We start from the raw sequence: 21,343 nt of genomic DNA on the forward strand, positions 1-21,343 counted from the left end.
CAAAGATCTTTTCTCAGCCTGGGGAAAAAGAAAGCCCAGGGTGGTGGTCAGTGTTAGTCATGGACCCCAAAATTTCAAAAGCTTTGATAAGACAGAAGAGAGGGATTGGTTGGTGGAATATTGGGATCACAGTTGGAAAGCCAGGGTGGTGATTGGACTAGGCAAGGATGGTGGGGAGCTTGAAGAAAATAAGGGGCATGGTACAAGAGTAAAAGATGATCCCAGAGATTGGACCTGATCAACTCAGATCTGCTTCTGCACGAATGCCCACAACACACCCACCCAGCAAGGCCCAATGCAAGGTGTGACTGCTGGTTCATCTCTCTGACAGCCTTATCAGAGGCCAAGGGCCACCTCCCACCAGTTACAAGAGCAACAGTCGATGTCTGCCCTTCACTTTCTCAGGGGTGTGCTCCCTGACCAGGCAGAGACAACCGAGACCCTGAGCTCCTCCTGGCTGGAACATTCAACAATTCACATGCAGCCAACCAGACTGGCTTCTCTCCGGCTGAAAAAGATACATTCCTGGAGAGGACAAGTGAAGGGAAAAGACCATGGATAGCAGACAAGCAGAAACAAAAAGCTGATCAGTTCAGACCAGTTTGACGACTCACCGACTCGCCCTTCTCTCCTTTCTGGCCCTGGGGACACTGGGAGGAAAGGAGATGGCATCAGTACTTTGGTCCAGAGGAAAGATTCACAGTAGTTGGCAGCTGGCCCTCAGCACAAGACCAGCTAGCACAGTGCAGGGAGGCAAAGCCGGAAAGTCCAGACAGGAGGAAAACTCTCATGTGTGAATGAAAAAAATAAGACAACGCTGACTTGTAAAGGTTCTTCAACATGTCGATGTATTTGGGCTTGTGAGGGAGCTCACAATCAGGACTAGTTAGTAGTCTTGTGCCTGCAGCCAGCCAGGAACTTACCACACTGCTTCCTGGATGACCTCACCTCCAAACAGAGGACACTTGCACCCATCCAATGGGGATCCTACATGGTACTGGGTGGGAAGGAGTTTGGTCCAATGGAATCACATATTTGTATTAAAAGCTCAAAAATGGTGGAAAAACTCAGCAGGTTACGCCACATCCATAGGAGGTGAAGATATAGAATTAACATTTCAGGCCTGAGGATTCAAGAATAACAAACAAGGGCTCAAGGCCAAAACGTCAGTTGCATATCTTTACCTCCTGTGGATGCTGCATGACCTGCTGAGTTTCTCCAGTATTTTTACCCCAATTGCAGAGTCTGCAAACTTTCCGTGTTTCACAGGGAACATACATTTGCCTCATGTCAACAGAGCATCTTGCTTCAAAGTCTTTGACAATCAAAATTGGTTGATGAATTCAGAAGACTGGCAGATGGGAGATGCTTACCTCAATGCAGTCTTCACCCTGGGGGTAAAAATGAGAGAGAAAAAAAAGTATGTAAATATAAATCTCTGCCAAAAGCAAAATGTATCCTTCTCACTTTGTACAAGGCATTGGTGAGCCCAAATTTGGAGTACTGCGTACAGTTTTGGTCACCAAATTATAGGAAAGATATAAACAAAATAGAGAGAGTGCAGAGAAGGTTCACGAGAATGTTGACAGGATTTCAAGGTCTGAGTTACAGGGAAAGGTTGTGCAGACTGGGGCTTTTTCCTCTGGAGCGTAGAAGATTGAGAGGGGACTTGATAGAGGTGTTTAAGATTTTAAAAGGGACAGAGTAAACGTGGATAGGCTTTTTCAATTAAGAGTGGGGGAGATTCAAACTAGAGAGCATGGTTTAAGATTGAAGGGGGAAAATTATAAGGGGAACATGAGGGGAAAATTCTTTACGCAAAGGGTGGTGGGGATGTGGAATGAGCTTCCGGCAGACGTGGTCGAGGCGGGATCATTGGTTACATTTAAGGAAAAACTGGATAGTTACATGGCGAGGAGGGGATTGGAGGGGTATGGACTGGGTGCTGGTCAGTGGGACTAGGAGGGTGGGGATTTGTTACGGCATGGACTAGTAGGGCCGAACTGGCCTGTTCTGTGCTGTAAGTGGTTATATGGTTATATGGACTGCACCAATCTCAAGCCCTTTAAGGAGCCCCAAAAGACAAATTAATTCTGAGCTCAACAGGATAGTTGGTGAGTTGACTCGTGTCTGTCCTCTGCTCCTTGTCCTTCACCAGAATGACTTCTGCATTGGCTTTGAAGAGGTTAACAGGTAATTTGGAGGGTGGGAGGCAGATGGATAGATGGAAGGCAGTGGGCAACCAGGAACTTGGTGGACAAACAACCAAACTCCATGGTGTATTGAAGAACATCCACCAGTCTCTGGATGCAGCTCTGTACTGACCACTGCAGGCTGATGCAAACCCACTGAGCACCTAGAATGAACCTGTGGTTGGGTCTGAAAGAGGCTGATATGAGGGAATGCAGAGATACCTTAGCGAAAGGGAAAAGGAGAGCAGGAGGCGGCTGTTCATGCCTCAACCCTAGGAACCTGTCTCTGAGGTGGGGGTGAGACTGTGTGAGGTGTCTCATCTGCAGCAAAGAGGGGTCTTCCAAAAAAGTGCACACAGACGAGAATGAGGAGAAGGCATTTTCTTTGCTTGTATGAAAATTTGATAAGAATGCAGGTGGTCTGATTCACAAGGTGACATGAAATGTAAAGCAAAGTTCAGTAGAACACAGATCAACAGGAAAGATGGGAATCACAGTGGCAGATAGAATTTAACCCAAACCAGAGGTAGGTGATAGATCCTGGTCGGACACAGAGTCAATGACAGGGAACTTAGGGGTGTTGGCTTAGGGATTTTGATGTACAAAATGACCTGAAAATGTGACAGGTGGGTAGGGGACTGAAGGTGGCATTTGATATGCTTGCCTTCATAGACTGAGGTACTGAGCATAAGATTTGGAAAGTTATATTGCATAGAATGCTACAGCATATAAAATAGGCCATTCCTCCCTTCTAGTCCTGCTGACCATTATTCTGCTAGTCCCATTGACCTGCTCCCATTCCATTACCCTCCAGTCCTCTCACATCCATGTACCTATCCAATTTAGCCTTAAAACACATGATCAAGCCACTTTTCACTACATCAGATGCCAGCTCATTCCACACTCCCGCCACTTTCTGAGTGAAGAACTTTTCACTAATGTTCCTCCTAAACCTCTTCCCTTTCAGGTTAAAACTATGACCTCTCGCATTTGTACATCTCGATCAAATCTCCCTTCATTCTTCTACGCTCCAAGGAATAAAGCCTTAACCTGTTTAACCCTTCCCTGTAACTCAACTCCTGAAATCACAGCAACATCTTAGTAAATCTTCTCTGCACTCTTTCAATCTAATTGATATCCTTCCTGGAGTTGGACACCCAGAACTGCACACACTATTCCAAACTTGGCCCCACCAATGTCTTAAACAACTTCAACATAACATCCCAACTCCTAAACTCAATATTTTGATTTATAAAGACTAAGATGCCAAAAGTTTTCTTTACAACCCTGTCCACCTGCGACACCACCTTCAGGGAACAATGTATCAGCTCACTTGGATCTCTCCGCTTCTCTGCACTCCCAGATCCCTCCGCTCCTCCGCACTCCCGGATCCCTCCGCTCCTCCACACTCCCGGATCCCTCCGCTCCTCCGCACTCCCGGATCCCTCCGCTCCTCCGCACTCCCGGATCCCTCCGCTCCTCCGCACTCCCGGATCCCTCCGCACTCCCGGATCCCTCCGCTCCTCCGCACTCCCGGATCCCTCCGCTCCTCCGCACTCCCGGATCCCTCCGCTCCTCCGCACTCCCGGATCCCTCCGCTCCTCCGCACTCGTCAGTCCCTTATCATTTACTGTTCATCTCCTACCTTGGTTTGCCCCTCCAAAATGCACCTCCTCACACTTGTCTGCATTAAACAGCATCTGCCACTTTCTGGCCCATTCTCCTAGCTGGTCCAGATCCCTCTGTAAGCCTCACTGCCCACGACGCCTCCTATCTTTGTGTCATCAGCAAACTTGCTGATCCAATTCACAACATTATCAACCAGACCTGTGAGAAAGACAACAAACAACAATGGTCCCACCACTGATCCCTGAGGCACCCCACTGGTCACAGGCCTCCAGTCTGAGAAGCAACCATTCACTATCACCATCTGCCTTCTCCCACACAGCCAATTTCGAATCCAGTTTAGCACCTTTCCTTGAATACCTCGTGCCATAACCTTCTGACCTAACCTCCCAATGTGGGGCCTTGTCAAAGGCTTTACTAAACTCCATGTAGACAACATCCACAACCTTTCCTTCATCCACATTCCTGGTAAACTCTTCAAAAAACTCAGTAAGATTTGTTAAGCACAACCTACCACACCCAAAGCCTTGCTGACTCTCCTCTAATCAGCCCATGGCTGTGCAAATACCTATATATCCTGTCTCTCAGAACTCCTTCCAATAATTTACCTATTACTGACATCAGGCTCACTGGCCTATAATCGTCCAGTTTATTTTTGGAGTCTTTTTTAAACAATGGGACAACATGAGCTACCCTCCAATCCTTTGGCACCTCACCCACGGCTAAGGACATTTTGAATACATCTGCCAGGACCCCTGCAATTTCTACACTAGTCTCCTTCAAGGTCCGAGGGCATATCATATCTGGCCCGGGGGATTTATCTACCTTTATTCGCTGTAAGGCAGCAATCACTTCCTCCTCTTTAATCTTCATCTGTTCCATGACCCTTCTATTTGTTTCTCTTCCTTCCTTATGCATTATGCCAGTTTCCTGAGTAAATACTGATGCAAACAAACTGTTCAAGGTCTCCCCCATTATGTGAGGGTCCACACATAGTTGACCACTCTGATCCTCAGAGGGCCAATTTTGTCCCTTACTAACCTTTTAATGTACTTGTAGAAACCGTTCAGGTTTACCTTCACATTATCTGCCAGAGCAGCATCATGTCTTCTTTTTGCCTTCCTGATTTCTTTCTGGAGTATTTTCCTGCATTTTCTGTAACCTTCAAGTATCTCATTAGCTCCTTGCTGCCTATATTTGTTATACACTTCCCTCTTCTTCTTAACCAGATCACCAATATCCCTTGAAAACCAGGGTTCCCTCTGCCTGTAAACTTTGCCTTTAATCCTAACAGGAACATGCAAACTCCACACTCTCAAAATTTCACCCTTGAAGGTATTCAACCTACCGAGCACATCCTTGCCAGTAAACAACATATCCCAATCCACTGTTCCTAGATCCTTTCTCATTTCCACAAAATTGGCCTTCCTCAAATTTAGAATCCCAAGGTGAGGACCAGACTTATCCTTTTCCATAGTTAACTTGAAGCTAATGACATTATGGTCACTGGACCTAAAATATTCACCTACACATACATCTGTCACCTGACCCATCTGATTCTCTAATAGATCAAGTACTGCATCCGCTTTTGTTGGTACCTCTACATATTGGTTTAGAAAATTTTCCTGAACACATTTCACAAACTCCAAGCCATCTATCCCTTTCACAGTGTGGGATTCCCAGTTAAGCTGGCACAGGATCATGAAGGGAAGATCTTGCCTGACCAAACTAATGGAATTTTTTGAGGTAATCTCAAGTAGGATGGACAAGGGAAAGCCTGTGGATATTGTATACTTTTTCAAAAGGCCTTCGATCAAGTGCCGCTTAAGATGCTGTTTAATAAGATGAGAGCCCATGGAATAACAGGAGATATTAGATTGGGTGGAGCATTGGCTGATGGGCAGGAAGCAAAGGGTGGGAATACAGGAATCCTGTTCTGGTTGGTTGCCGGATACTAATGGTGTCTGCAGGGGTCGGTGTTGGGACCGCTTCTTTTCACAATGTATATTGATGATTTGGATTATAGATTGAATGGTTTTGTGGGTAATTTTGCAGATGACACCAGATAGGTGGTAGAGTAGGAAGTGTTGAAGAAACCGAAAGGTTGCAGAGAGTCTTGGATAGCTTAGGAAAATGGGCAACAAAATGGCAGATAAGATACAATGTTGAGAAACATATGGTTGTACATTTTGGAAGAGGAAATAAACAGGCAGATTATTATTTGGATGGGGAGAAAATTCAATATTTGGAAGTGCAAAGGGATTTGGGGGTCCTCATGCAGGATAACCTTTAGCTTAACCACCAGAAAAGAAAGCGAATGCTAGGTTAGCATTCATTTCAAGAGGAATAGTGTATATAAGAGTAAATAATAAAGAGGTGTTGATGAGGCTCTATGGGGCACTGTTGAGACCTCATTTGGAGTACATCCCTTATCTTAGAAGGGATGTAATAATGTTAAAGAGACCCCGACGAAGGAAGTAGGTGGCCAGCACGTGCCACCACAGAGGGTACTCAGTGGACATATCTCTGAGATGAAAGGCTACCATCTAGGTCTGGACACACACCCGCAACTGACCACCCTCCTCGATCAATAGATTCAGGGCTGCAGCAGAGACCCAGCACCTCCTGTTTTCCCAGAAGTCCACCAACTTCTTCTGGGTCGTGGCAACAGAAACCGTAGGAGGGACCAGGGTGACTAGCTAGTACCACAGCATCGAGGCCATCAGCTGGTTGATGACCAGCACCCTGACCTGGTATGAAGTTGCACGGATGAAACCTGACCAGTGCCCCAACCTCTCAAGGGCGTTCACCTCCAGGTTGCACCAGTTCTCCAGCCAGGACTCCCCAGTGACACTCAGGTAGAGGCAATGCGTAGCACTCCACTCAAAGGGGTGCATCTCCTTAGGCAGGGAGTCCACCTGCCACTGTCCCACCAGAGAACCGGAGCACTTTGCCCAGTTGCCCTGGTGGAGGGTGGGCCCAAGAAGAACTCCAGGCATGCATTCATCCTCAGAAGGTCATTGGGGTCAGTGACCATGAGGAGGATGTCATCGGCGTAAGCCGAGAGGATGACCTCCATCTCCAATTCGCATAGCACCAGCCCCATCAGCTTCTTCCAAAGAAAGCACAGGAATGGCTCTATGCAGATAGAATACAGTTGCCCCAACATGGGGCAACCCCAATGAAGCAAAAAGGCCCCGTTAAGGACCCATTGACTTGACAAGATACTCTGCTGCAGTTTGCATTAGTCGGATGCAGGCCATGAAACATGGCCCCCGTCCGAATACGCATAAGGCCCCGAGAAGGTAACCATGACCACCCCATCAAAAGCCTTCTCTTGGTCAAGAGAGAGAAAGGCAGATGACATGGGATCATGTCATGGGATAGTTAGGCCTCATCATGGGATAGTTTGGCCAGGTCTCTGACAAGGTGGATGTTGTCCTGAATGGACCAGCCCAGTACCATCAGGGTGGATTGAGACAGGTTACAACTCAGCAAAGCGCCTCCTTCTTTCTCCCCACACACATTAGACTCACAGGTTTCAATTCACATTGATTTCTATTGAAACAGTGGACGAAGCCCTGCTACTTTTAAAACCGCAGGGACAACTGCCAAGGAATACGTTTTGGCAAATGATTGCAAACAGATGTGCAAACTTCAGACTCCCCTCTCTGTGTGTGAGACTTGATACAGGCTGTTCAATTAGGCCTAGTAACACTGTCTCCCCATCACCCTCTAAGTTCTCCTCCCAGATCCTCCATAACCTTCTGTCCATGTTGAGGATAACTCATCACTGGTTCGCTCCAGTAAATTACCTTCAGTCTGGTCAGTTCCCCAGCATCCTGCAGAAGATTGATAAAGAATGCACAGAGTTAATTCCATTCCAGAAAGAACATTGTGCCTTCCCCAGCTCTCCCTCTGAGTGAGTTCATGCCCTTCCATTGGGAATATTGAGGTTTCCATTTTTTTAAAAATGTAGACATTCAGCGCGGTAACAGGTCCTTCCAGCCCACGAGCCCGTGCCACCCAAATACCCCCATTAACCTACAACCCCTTACACTGAAAAGGTGGGAGGAAACTGGAGCATCCAGAGGAAACCCACACAAACACAGGGAGAATGTACAAACTCCTTACAGACAGCGCAAAATTGAACCCGGGTTGCACTAACCATATGTTATCCGTTCCAATCCAGCAGGTTAAAAATCCAGAAATGCTGGAGAAAATCAGTAGGTCATGCAGCGTCCATAGGAGGTAAAGATATATTTTGGTCCTGAGTCCTTCAAGGTATTAGGGCTCAAGCCCAAAATGTCTTTACCTCCTATGGGTGCTGTGAGACTGCTGAGTTCCTCCAGCCTTTCCATGTTTTTACTACAACTTTCATATTTCACATTAGTTTGATGATCAGTCATCACAACCTTTCCTCACCCCCATCAAGGTATTGAAAGAGGTAGTTTGTCCTCACCACAAGCTGATGAGCCCATGGTCCATCCAAAGAGGCACCACAGACAAACCCAATGCCAGCCTGCCCCAGCACACAACCATGCCAGGTTGAAGGCCAGTGCAGCAGGGCCAGGTCTGACACCACAGCTGCTGCCCTGGTTGGGATCTGGTCGAGCAATCATTAAATTGGAGCTCATCGCTAGGATCACTTCTTTCATGTACTAGGGTGATAGAATTGATGGCTTAGTGGCCAAGTTTGTGGATGACACAAAGATTGGAGGATGGGTAGGTGGTGTTGAGGAAGCACTGAGTCTGCAGAAGGACTTAGACAGGTTAGGAGATTGGGCAAAGAATTGACTGATAGAGGGCTGTGTAGAGAAATGTATGATCATGCACTTTGGTGGAAAGAATAAAGGCACTGACTAATTTTAAAAGCGGGCAATAAATTCAAAATTTAAAGGCACAGAGGAACTCGGGAGAACTCATGCAAGGTTCCCTGAAGGTTAACTTGCATGCTGAGTCAGTGGTAAGGAAGGGAAATGTTAAATTGATAGTTGGTGATAAGGCTACACCATTATTTAAACATCTGATTAAAATCTGGAATCAAATAAATGATGAGATTGGTGTAAGAGGGTCTATATCGTCCAAAATGCCTTTGATCCAAAATCCTCATATCTTTATCAAAGGATAATCAATTTTTGGATATTTGGTTTTGTAAGGATATTTATAAACTTTGAAGATGGTTATCAAATAGGTCAAATTAATGTCATTTGAGCAACTTAAAAATAAATATTTTATAACTCATAACACTATTTTCAATTAAGAGCATACATGAAGGATAAGTTAGGACCAACCATGTTGTTGTCTAGTTGTACTGAAGTAGAACTTCTTATTAGGAGGGGAATTGTTCAAGTTTCCTTCTATGACATATGCTCTGTTACAATGAGGGGTTCAAAAATCCAGACACAGGTGGGAAACAGATCTGAATATTGTAAGTGATGAGCAAAGATGGGCAGATTTATGTGGGGATTGTATGACCAACATTATCAATATAAGGTACAGACTAGTTCAGCGTAATTTTTTACATCAGTTCTATCTTACTAGAAAATGAATAGATTGAAACCAGATTTATCAGATCAATGTTTTAGTGTGGTGAGGAAGTAGGAAATTTCTTGCATTCACCTTGATCTTATCTGAACGTAAGGCCTTTTTGGGCAGATCTACAGAATTTTAGGAACAAGTTAGAGGAATTGTTTTTTCACGAAGTCCGAATTTATTTCTATTAGGAAATACTGTAGGATCAAGACCTAAATTAAAACTATCGATATACCAATTGGAATTTGTTAAATTAGTGTTAGCAGTAATTGGAAATAGGATCTACCTTTCAGTATTCAAGATGGCATGCAGAAACTCAAAGCTGCTTTCCTTTGGAAAAAAAAATTACATATAGTTTGAGAAATAATATCCTACGTCTTGGCGTCCGTACACCCAAATAAACTGGTCACAACTCAGCTCTGCATAAAGTTGCGGGTTCCTTGGAGATTAGCTATGAATGAAGGGGGAGGAGTCACGTGATGGAGTAGTGGCCGGACGGTGAACTCCAGCCCTCTCCAGAAAAGTCGGGAAAAACAAAAGAAAACACAAAGGCACAGAAATAAAAGTTACAGAAAAGTGAGTATAAAGGTGGAAAGAAGATGGCGACAAAAAAAGAAAAATCGAAAGCAACGGTAAGAAGAGAGGAAGAGAAGACAAAGGAGGAAAAAGGTGAAGGCCTTACCTGTCCGAAGAGGCCCGCTGCGGAGAGAGAAACCCGCTCCCTCAGGTCGGTAAATAATGGACTACAAAAATGGCTCGCAGAGCCGAGTAAAAGTGCGCAACCGCGCATGCGCGATACTTCGCGCATGCGCGATGCGAATGAAAAAAAACACACCGACGGGAGGGGGGACCAGCTGGGGAGTCGATCTCCACAGCCGGCAACGACAGCTGCAGAACACCTGCAGCAAGAAGAGACCACAGAAGACAATAGAAACAAGAAAGAAGAGAAGGAAAGGGCATCAAAGAAACAACAGATGGTCAACCTAGAGGAAGAAGAAGAGGAAGAGGAAGAGTACAGTGAAATAGAAGAAGAAAAGAAAGGCAAGGTAAAGGATATACTTGCTCTTATTAAAGGATACATGGAGTCATTTAAAGAATGGCAAACACAGGAATTTAAGGATTTAAGAAAAAGAATAAACAACACAGAAGAGAAAATAAATAAAATGGAGATGACCTTAACAGAAATGGGAAAGAAAATGGACAAGATGGAAGAGCGGGCAGTAGCAGCAGAAATGGAGGTAGAAGACTTAAAAAAGAAATTGGAGAAATCTAATAAAAAAACTAAAGAGACACAAGAACTACTAGGTCAAAAAGTAGATACAATGGAAAACCATAACAGAAGAAATAACATAAAGATAGTGGGCCTTAAGGAAGATGAAGAAGGCAAGAATATGAGGGAGTTTATAAAAGAGTGGATCCCTAAGACCCTAGGATGTCCAGAACTACAGCAAGAAATGGAAATAGAAAGGGCACATAGAGTATTGGCCTCTAAACCACAACCACAACAAAAACCAAGATCTATTGTAGTAAAATTCCTAAGATATACGACAAGAGAAAAGGTACTGGAGAAGACAATGGAAAAAGTAAGAGAGGGCAACAAACCACTGGAGTATAAAGGGCAAAAAATCTTCATTTATCCAGATATAAGTTTTGAACTCCTAAAGAAGAGAAAAGAGTTCAATACAGCAAAGGCGATTTTATGGAAGAAAGGGTATAAATTTATACTAAAGCATCCAGCGGTATTGAAAATATTTATTCCAGGACAACAAAACAGACTATTCTCGGATCCAGAAGAAGCACGAAAATTTGCAGAACAATTACAAAAATAGACTGAGGGAGGAAGACGGGTAATGAGAGTAAAAATGATCACGATTGATATGTATGTGGGTAAAGACAAAAATAGACTGAGGGATGAAGACGGGTAATGAGAGTAAAAATGATCACGATTGATATATGTATGCGGGTAAAGAGGTATAAGAGTGAATAGAGACAATGTGCATACGTGAATGTATCTGTACTTAGAGGAAAATATAGATAGTATAGACGAATTAATAAGGGAAGGTAATGGAATAGAGAGAATAAGGAGGGAATTAAAAGAGTGACCTTTGTGACATATGAAAAGTGAAATCTTTTCTGGGGGAGGCGGGGTGGGGGGAAATAGCGGTCACTGCAAAATCAGTTGACGCTTGCGAGTGGATTCGCAAATCCAAATGGAGAGGGGAGATGTGGTTGTCCGACAAGGGATAAAGGACAACTCAGGAGGTGAAGGGGAGATTGGGGATAAATAAGATAGAAATAGGAGAATAAGGAAAATGTTGGATGTTGTAGGAATGTTGTCTTATAAAGAGTTGAAAATAAGAAAACAGAAATGGAAAAGGAGGAAAGGTAATGATGGAAAAACGGAAAGAGAAGATAAACAAAATATAAAAGGGCTACGCTGAACTATATGTCTTTAAAATTAATGGAATACATAACCAAATTAAAAGGAAGAAACTACTAAATATAAATGAATAAATGTATTCCATTAGAAAAAATAACAAATAGGTTAAAAAATAATATTGAAATATTCGAACAAGTATAGGAGCCTTACATTAAATACAACAGCGAAAACCTACCGGGGACAAACATTACCTAAGTTGATGGAAGGAGAAGGAAAGAAATAAATGGACTCAGTAGAATTTCTGGTGTAATTTTGTTGAATGACAACATTGTCTGACTGGCTTAATGCAACCTAGATTGTATACCTAAAATGGATGAGAGGGGGGGGTGGGGGGGTGGTTTGGGAGGAAAGGGGGGGGGGGGGGAGAAAAAGTCACTGTATATGTGTGAAAAAGAAATAGTGTATATCATGGCTAATGTGATTTATGGTGTGAAAAATAAAAAATTAAAAAAAAAAGAGATTAGCTATGAATCAGCCAGTGGTGGCAGAGGGTAGGTGGAGGACACCTGGAGAGGTCAGCAGCAAAGCCCCACCCCCATCCACCCTGCCAGAGTCAGTGTTCATTACTTGTCCTCACTGCAACCCACTCCCAACATTCCTCCCCACCCCATGGACATCACTGCAGCTCTAGCCACAACTTCATCACAACTGGAGCTCTAGCCACAAGGTCATCACAACTGGAGCTTGAGCCACAACTTCATCACAACTGGAGCTCTAGCCACAACTTCATCACAACTGGAGCTCTAGCCACAACTTCATCACAACTGGAGCTCTAGCCACAACTTCATCACAACTGGAGCTCGAGCCACAACTTCAGCACAACTGGAGCTTGAGCCACAACTTCATCACAACTGGAGCTCTAGCCACAACTTCATCACAACTGGAGCTCTAGCCACAACTTCATCACAACTGGAGCTCTAGCCACAACTTCATCACAACTGGAGCTCTAGCCACAACTTCATCACAACTGGAGCTCTAGCCACAACTTCATCACAACTGGAGCTCTAGCCACAACTTCATCACAACTGGAGCTCGAGCCACAACTTCATCACAACTGGAGCTCTAGCCACAACTTCATCACAACTGGAGCTCTAGCCACAACTTCATCACAACTGGAGCTCTAGCCACAACTTCATCACAACTGGAGCTCGAGCCACAACTTCAGCACAACTGGAGCTCTAGCCACAACTTCATCACAACTGGAGCTCTAGCCACAACTTCATCACAACTGGAGCTCGAGCCACAACTTCAGCACAACTGGAGCTTGAGCCACAACTTCATCACAACTGGAGCTCGAGCCACAACTTCAGCACAACTGGAGCTTGAGCCACAACTTCATCACAACTGGAGCTCGAGCCACAACTTCAGCACAACTGGAGCTCGAGCCACAACTTCATCACAACTGGAGCTCTAGCCACAACTTCATCACAACTGGAGCTTGAGCCACAACTTCATCACAACTGGAGCTCTAGCCACAACTTCATCACAACTGGAGCTCTAGCCACAACTTCATCACAACTGGAGCTCTAGCCAAAACTTCATCACAACTGGAGCTCGAGCCACAACTTCAGCACAACTGGAGCTCTAGCCACAACTTCATCACAACTGGAGCTCTAGCCACAACTTCATCACAACTGGAGCTCTAGCCACAACTTCATCACAACTGGAGCTCGAGCCACAACTTCATCACAACTGGACCTCGAGCCATAACTTCATCACAACTGGAGCTCTAGCCACAACTTCATCACAACTGGAGCTCTAGCCACAACTTCATCACAACTGGAGCTCTAGCCACAACTTCATCACAACTGGACCTCGAGCCACAACTTCATCACAACTGGAGCTCTAGCCACAACTTCATCACAACTGGAGCTCTAGCCACAACTTCATCACAACTGGAGCTCTAGCCACAACTTCATCACAACTGGAGCTCGAGCCACAACTTCATCACAACTGGAGCTCTAGCCACAACTTCATCACAACTGGAGCTCTAGCCACAACTTCATCACAACTGGAGCTCGAGCCACAACTTCATCACAACTGGAGCTCTAGCCACAACTTCATCACAACTGGAGCTCTAGCCACAACTTCATCACAACTGGAGCTCTAGCCAAAACTTCATCACAACTGGAGCTTGAGCCACAACTTCATCACAACTGGAGCTCTAGCCACAACTTCATCACAAATGGAGCTCTAGCCACAACTTCATCACAACTGGAGCTCGAGCCACAACTTCAGCACAACTGGAGCTCTAGCCACAACTTCATCACAACTGGAGCTCGAGCCACAACTTCAGCACAACTGGAGCTTGAGCCACAACTTCATCACAACTGGAGCTCTAGCCACAACTTCATCACAACTGGAGCTCTAGCCACAACTTCATCACAACTGGAGCTCTAGCCACAACTTCATCACAACTGGAGCTCTAGCCACAACTTCATCACAACTGGAGCTCGAGCCACAACTTCAGCACAACTGGAGCTTGAGCCACAACTTCATCACAACTGGAGCTCTAGCCACAACTTCATCACAACTGGAGCTCTAGCCACAACTTCATCACAACTGGAGCTCTAGCCACAACTTCATCACAACTGGAGCTCGAGCCACAACTTCAGCACAACTGGAGCTTGAGCCACAACTTCATCACAACTGGAGCTCTAGCCACAACTTCATCACAACTGGAGCTCTAGCCACAACTTCATCACAACTGGAGCTCTAGCCACAACTTCATCACAACTGGAGCTCGAGCCACAACTTCATCACAACTGGAGCTCTAGCCACAACTTCATCACAACTGGAGCTCTAGCCACAACTTCATCACAACTGGAGCTCTAGCCACAACTTCATCACAACTGGAGCTCGAGCCACAACTTCAGCACAACTGGAGCTCTAGCCACAACTTCATCACAACTGGAGCTCTAGCCACAACTTCATCACAACTGGAGCTCTAGCCAAAACTTCATCACAACTGGAGCTCGAGCCACAACTTCAGCACAACTGGAGCTCTAGCCACAACTTCATCACAACTGGAGCTCGAGCCACAACTTCATCACAACTGGAGCTCTAGCCACAACTTCATCACAACTGGACCTCGAGCCACAACTTCATCACAACTGGAGCTCTAGCCACAACTTCATCACAACTGGACCTCGAGCCACAACTTCATCACAACTGGACCTCGAGCCACAACTTCAGCACAACTGGAGCTCTAGCCACAACTTCATCACAACTGGAGCTCTAGCCACAACTTCATCACAACTGGAGCTCTAGCCACAACTTCATCACAACTGGACCTCGAGCCACAACTTCATCACAACTGGACCTCGAGCCACAACTTCATCACAACTGGAGCTCTAGCCACAACTTCATCACAACTGGAGCTCTAGCCACAACTTCATCACAACTGGACCTCGAGCCACAACTTCATCACAACTGGAGCTCTAGCCACAACTTCATCACAACTGGAGCTCTAGCCACAACTTCATCACAACTGGAGCTCTAGCCACAACTTCATCACAACTGGAGCTCGAGCCACAACTTCATCACAACTGGAGCTCTAGCCACAACTTCATCACAACTGGAGCTCTAGCCACAACTTCATCACAACTGGAGCTCGAGCCACAACTTCAGCACAACTGGAGCTCTAGCCACAACTTCATCACAACTGGAGCTCTAGCCACAACTTCATCACAACTGGAGCTCGAGCCACAACTTCAGCACAACTGGAGCTCTAGCCACAACTTCATCACAACTGGAGCTCTAGCCACAACTTCATCACAACTGGAGCTCTAGCCACAACTTCATCACAACTGGAGTTCTAGCCACAACTTCATCACAACTGGAGCTCGAGCCACAACTTCATCACAACTGGAGCTCTAGCCACAACTTCATCACAACTGGAGCTCGAGCCACAACTTCATCACAACTGGAGCAACTTCAAGTGATACTCACGTTTTTGCCGGGTGTTTCTGAGATGCACGTCTTGCACTAGAAAAGAAAGAGAGTCAGTGTCAATGATGCCAAAGCAGTGCAGGGTCAAAGTAAACCACCAACCTCGCCCGTGATCAGCACCCTCGCCAGAACCAGAAGCTCAACAGTAGCATAGAGCAAATTTCACGCAGAAGAATATCGGTCATGTAAATTTATAATTGCTAAGTGCATGCATCTATGTGCACTTGCCTGTGCAAGTGTATGTGCGTCAGATTTAAGATTGATTGTCAGAGTACAGACATGACATCACATAGAACCCTAAGATTCCTTTGACCTGTGGGCACACTAGAATCACCACTAATTGGTAGTGCAAATGTACCCAGTGTAAATATGTAAATAAATAAAGAAGTAAACAGATAATGAATGTAAACAAACTGACTGCAATAGAGGGAATTTAAAAAAAAAATCAATAAAGTGCACAAGTAAGAGTCCTTAAAGGAGTCTCTGATTGAGTGTGTTGTTGAAGAGTCTGATGGTGGAGGGGTAGCAACTGTTCCTGAACCTGGTGGTGCGAGTCTTGTGGCACCGAAACCTCTTTCCTGATGGCAGCAGCGAGAACAGAACATATGCTGGGTGGTGTGGATCCTTGATGATTGTTGCTGTTCTCCAATGGCAGCATTCCATGTAGATGCTCCCGATAGTGGGGAGGGTCTTGCCTGTGATGACCTGGGCTGTGTCCTCTACCTTTTGGAGGGGTATTGGTGTCCCCGTATCAGACCAAGATGCAGCTGGGCAGCACACTTTCCACGACTCCTCTGTAGGTATTTGCCAGGGTTTCTGGTGTCATACCAAATCTCCGCAAACTCCTGAGGAAGTCGATGTGCTGAAGGGCTTTCTTCATGATGCCATTGGTATACTGGGTCCAAGAAAAATCCTCCAAGATAGTGACTCCCAAGAACTTTAATGTGCTCACTCTCCAGCTCGGATCCCCCAATGGTCACTAGATTGTAAACCTCTGGCTTTCCTTTCCTGAAGTCAACAATCAGCCCCTTAGTTTTGGTGACATTGAACACAAGGTTGTTGGTGCACCATTCAGCCAAGTTTTCAATCTCCATCCTATATGTTGACTCATTCCCTTCCTTTATACAACTCACTACCGTGGTATCGTAGGCAAATTTGTAGATGGTGTTACACAGTTGTAGGTGTAAAGTGAGTAGAGCAGGGGTCTAAGAACACAGCCTTGTGGTGCTCCGGTACTGATGAAGAGTTCTTACCAATCTTCTCTGATTGTGGTCTGTATGTGAGGAAATCCACGATCCAGATCTTGGAGTTTGCTGATCAGTTTTGAGGGAATGATGGTGTTAAATGCTGAACTATAGTAGATAAAAGGCATCCTGATATCTGCATCTTTGCTGTTCAGATATTCCTGGGATTTGTGTAGAGCCAGTGAGATGGCATCCACTATAGACCTGTTTCTATGATAGGTGAATTGGAATGGATCATGTCACTGCTCAGACAGGAGTTGATATGCTTCAACACCATCCTTTCAAAATACTTCATCACTGTACATGTAAGTGCTACTGGTCGCTAGCCATTAAGGTAGGTTACTACACTCTTCTTGGGTGCTGGTATGATTGATGCCTGTTTGAAACAGGTGGGTACCACACCCTGTTTGAGTGAGATGTTGAAGACATCAATGAATATACTGGTAAGTTGCTCAGCACAGATTTTTAATACTCAGCCAGGTTCTCCGTCTGGGCTGGATGCTTTCCTCGGATTCATTTTCCAAAACCACTGTGTACACGTTTGGTTTATATTTATGGCTGACCCTCCATCCCTCAGTGACTTCACCTCCTGGAATCTCCTAATGAAGGCAGTTAAGCCAAGTCCCTCCCTCAGTTCTAGTGCTGGGATCGAGCTAGAATAGGAGCATGGTCCAGGTCTTATGGTACTAAAAGCCTGTCATCCAGCATCTCCAGGCTTTTGATATTATTGACAGTGTATCATCCGTCATCCTCAGGTACGGACAAGATGGGATCATCAGGGGAAGCAAGGATGTGGAGGGGTGGCTCTTTGCTGTTATTGTTGTCAAATCAGGTGTACAAGGTCTTGTGAGTGTCTTCTTGTAACGTTGATCCGTCAGTGACACTGAGAAGATAAATCAAATGGGCAGACCAGGTGGCAGATGCCATTGAACACAGGGAAGCGCTGAGGATTCCACTGTATATGAAACGACTCTGAGGTTTGACAGACAAGATGCTAAAATTGGAACATTCCTGAGAAAGTGCAAAATCTACAGGGACAGAGAGTTATGGATTATGGGTGAGAGGTTGGGAAGGTGCAGGAGAGCACGTGAGGGGTTGGGAAGGTGCAAGAGAGTGTGTGAGGAGTTGGGAAGGTGCAGGAGAGCGTGTGAGGGGTTGGGAAGGTGCAGGAGAGAGTATGAGGGGTTGGGAAGGTGCTAATTGCAACCTTTCCACCATTGAGTTTAAAGCTCTCCCAGAAATTGACGACCAATTTACTGGTTAAGGGTCCAGTGGGAAAGCAAATCAAATTATGAAAATTCATGCTAGTGTGCCTATTAAACTGGTGGAAAAAGGACAAATTGCATGCCAGGACATCTTGGCTGAAGGAAGACTCCCCTATTCCTGTGGAAGACTTGTGGTCAGTGTGAAAGCAGGTCGGGTCCCAGTTAAAAGTGGCCCAGTGGAAACAACAAAAACTGCTTCTTTAACCGGGACACTGAACAGCCAATTAACTGGACTGCCAGTGAAAAGAAGGCCTCAAGACACGTTTCCTCTGCCGAACAAGAAGGGGGAGAAGAGAGTGTGACCATATGGGATATGTCTTCACATGCATCTGTTTCTTGAGGCAGTGGGAATTGCTGATGAAGGGGAGGGGTGTGGGTGATAGCCTGAGCTGCAGCTTCTGGCAGTTCCTCTCCCTTGCTGTGAAACGTTTGGAGAGGCTACTTTTTATGGTGCATCTATAACGATTGGTTAGAGCCAAATTTGCCAAGGATTCTGAGGGAGTGGAGTTTTATAGTCTGTTGCACTGACATGTTTGAACCAGGACATATTATTGGTGAGGATTACACCCAAAAATGTCTAGCTCTCTCCCAGCTTCCCTTCAGAACCATGATGTAGACAGGCACACACTCCATCCCACTTTGCTCACAACAGGATTCCGTCTTGACCCAATTTGTTTATAGGAGATGAAAATTATCCGCATAATTGGGGAAGATATTTTGCTCTTTATGAAATATGGAGATTGGATCTTTCCATTGGAGTCCCAGCTGGACATCACATCTGGAAGTTGATCCCTTCAGGATCACATATTGTGTCTCCTTACTGCAACATGCAGGTCCACCACATGGCCAGCGGATGGAACATCTGGTGTTCAAACAGGTCGAGGAGAAATGTATTTTATTGTTTCAAATACAACTCAATAAAGACGATTTTTTAATATTTACAACACGGTAGAAGCCGATTCCTGCCATTTAAACTCGTGCCGCCCAATTAGACCCCATAGGTTTTGAAGGGTAGGAGGAAATCCATGCATCACAGCGAGAATGTACAAACTCCTACAGACCACGGTGGATTCGAGCCCTGTGTGTTAACCACTACACTAACAGGGCTGCTAACTGGATCCCAGCTTCTGCAGATTTCCTGTGTTTCTCTCCATGGTCTATATCTGCGTATTGTCTGCTGAGCTTTGCAAAGTGCAGTAGATGGAAACACACTGTCAGTCAGCAGCCCCAATTGGGAAATCCCAGGAATACAATCCATCTCACCTTTGTCTTTGTCTTCTCTGCACACAAACATTTGGTCTCGACCTCCCCGCGGATCTGAGGGAGAGCTCTCATCAAACTCCCCTTCTTCTTCACCTCAGCAGTCCGTCTGCTCTTTGGCATCAACAATCTCTTCGAACACTGTGAGGGAGGGAAACGGATAGAAAATAACAATCAAATGAAGTGCCTGCTGACCTGAAGCACCCTGCAGGTCAGGGAAATGGCATCACTGCTTCATGTCAAACATTTTGTATGGTCAGGGGAAGAGAGAAAGGTGGTCATTTTAAGTTGTAGAAGTGGGGCTAGGGTCCTGCATCCTTCATCTAATCTCATTCCAAGCAAGGCACCACAAATGTTTCTCTTCAAGGTCTGGGAATGCTACCATCAGGGCTTTTTAACCATTGTTATGTATCCTTGAAATGACTGGTTTGGTGGGTTGTTTCCAAAGTCAGTCAAGATCCAATTGCATTGGTGGGTCTGGAAACATCTGGCCAGAGTTCCTCACCCGACGGACATGCTGATTTAGGGGGGCATTGTCTGGTCACATCCAGTTGCTTCATGATGTCAGTAAAAGATCTTGTTTTATAATTCCTAATTCATTAAAATAATTGAACTTCACCTCCTAGCTGCCTCTGTGGGAATGAAACCAGATTTTCTGGTGCTCCTTGAGATACTCATCCCAAAAATGTACCAAGTTTGACAGGGAAGTGTTACATGACAGGAGAATCCTGTGGCTCCTTCCAACTAATTCCTGAGGTCGTGGGAGAGGGAAATAAGGAGATTTGAGATGACATATTAGACCCTTGCTCTGATTTATTGATGTCCAAATCCTCGACCCCTCCACCCCACTACACGACTATGATCAGGTGCCCCTCAATTTCCTCCCAGCCAGCCCCTCCCCCACCCTTTCCCTTCAGCTGAATACTCCTTGTTTCAGTCCAGTCTGGTTCCTTCACCTCATTTTCAGGAACATCGATGATACTACGGCCACCTCCCCTTTGCTGCCAGTTTCACTCTGGGCTTCATCGGTCCCTCTCTGATTCTGCACTAGTGACCACATGCCATCCACTGCAAGCCCACAGACTCCCACAGTGACCATGTCTCCACCTGCTTGGTTCAACGAGCACGTTGTTCCATCTCCCCAGTCCCTCCAGCATTCCACAACCTGATTCCCCAGATAAATGCGTCAACTTTGAGTACCCTCTGCCATAGCTGACAGGGCACTCAAGTCCAACTGTTCCATTTCCCTGCTCTCAACCCTCTCCTCTCACACCCAACCCTTCCATTTCCCTGCTCTTAACCCCTTCCTCTCACACCCAACCCTTCCATTTCCCTGCTCTTAACCCCTTCCTCTCAAACCCAACTCTTCCATTTCACTGCTCTCAACCCTTTCCTCTCAAACATGACTGTTCGAGTTCCCTGATCTCACCCTCCTCCTCTCCTCTGGAACAGACCTTCCACCATCTATAGGGCAGAATGATTAACCACCACACTATGATGTATCTTGCCTCTTCCCTATTCCCTCTGTGACCCTGGGCTGCACATCCATCTCCTCCTATCCCACACAACCAGAGAAACTGCAATCCCTCCCCTCCTGCCATCCAGGGGCTTGTGTTTGCTCCAACCAAAGCAATCACCTACTTGTGCCACGTCCGACTGGATGCAGCATGCTTTCCACTTGCCACGTTGCCTCCTGCACTGAAGAAATCTGCAAAGGTTGGTGACCACTTGACCTCTTTTCAGTTCCCAAAAGTGTCTCTCTTGTCATTGTCACTTCAGTCCTCCATCCCTCCAACCTCCAGCACTGCTCACAGAAAACTAAAGGAATAG

General features: G+C 45.6%; 1 protein-coding gene across 4 annotated transcripts in view; it reads right to left on the reverse strand.

The window, feature by feature from the left end:
• col16a1 (collagen, type XVI, alpha 1) overlaps positions 1–21,343 on the reverse strand; it is a 225,773-nt gene that overhangs the window by 168,009 nt on the left and 36,421 nt on the right. For 3 of the 4 annotated variants that reach the window (XM_069895932.1, XM_069895933.1, XM_069895930.1), the window contains exons 8-12: positions 19,517–19,654; positions 15,745–15,780; positions 7,634–7,660; positions 1,374–1,391; positions 615–650 (exon numbers count right to left, since the gene is read on the reverse strand). In XM_069895932.1, coding sequence (XP_069752033.1) covers positions 615–650; positions 1,374–1,391; positions 7,634–7,660; positions 15,745–15,780; positions 19,517–19,654 — 255 coding nt within the window. The remainder of the gene's footprint in view (positions 1–614; positions 651–1,373; positions 1,392–7,633; positions 7,661–15,744; positions 15,781–19,516; positions 19,655–21,343) is intronic. The other variant, XM_069895931.1, reaches the window with a different exon arrangement.

This window comes from Narcine bancroftii, chromosome 8 (genome assembly GCF_036971445.1).
Source record: "Narcine bancroftii isolate sNarBan1 chromosome 8, sNarBan1.hap1, whole genome shotgun sequence".
In the NCBI taxonomy this organism is placed as follows: Eukaryota; Metazoa; Chordata; class Chondrichthyes; order Torpediniformes; family Narcinidae; genus Narcine; species Narcine bancroftii.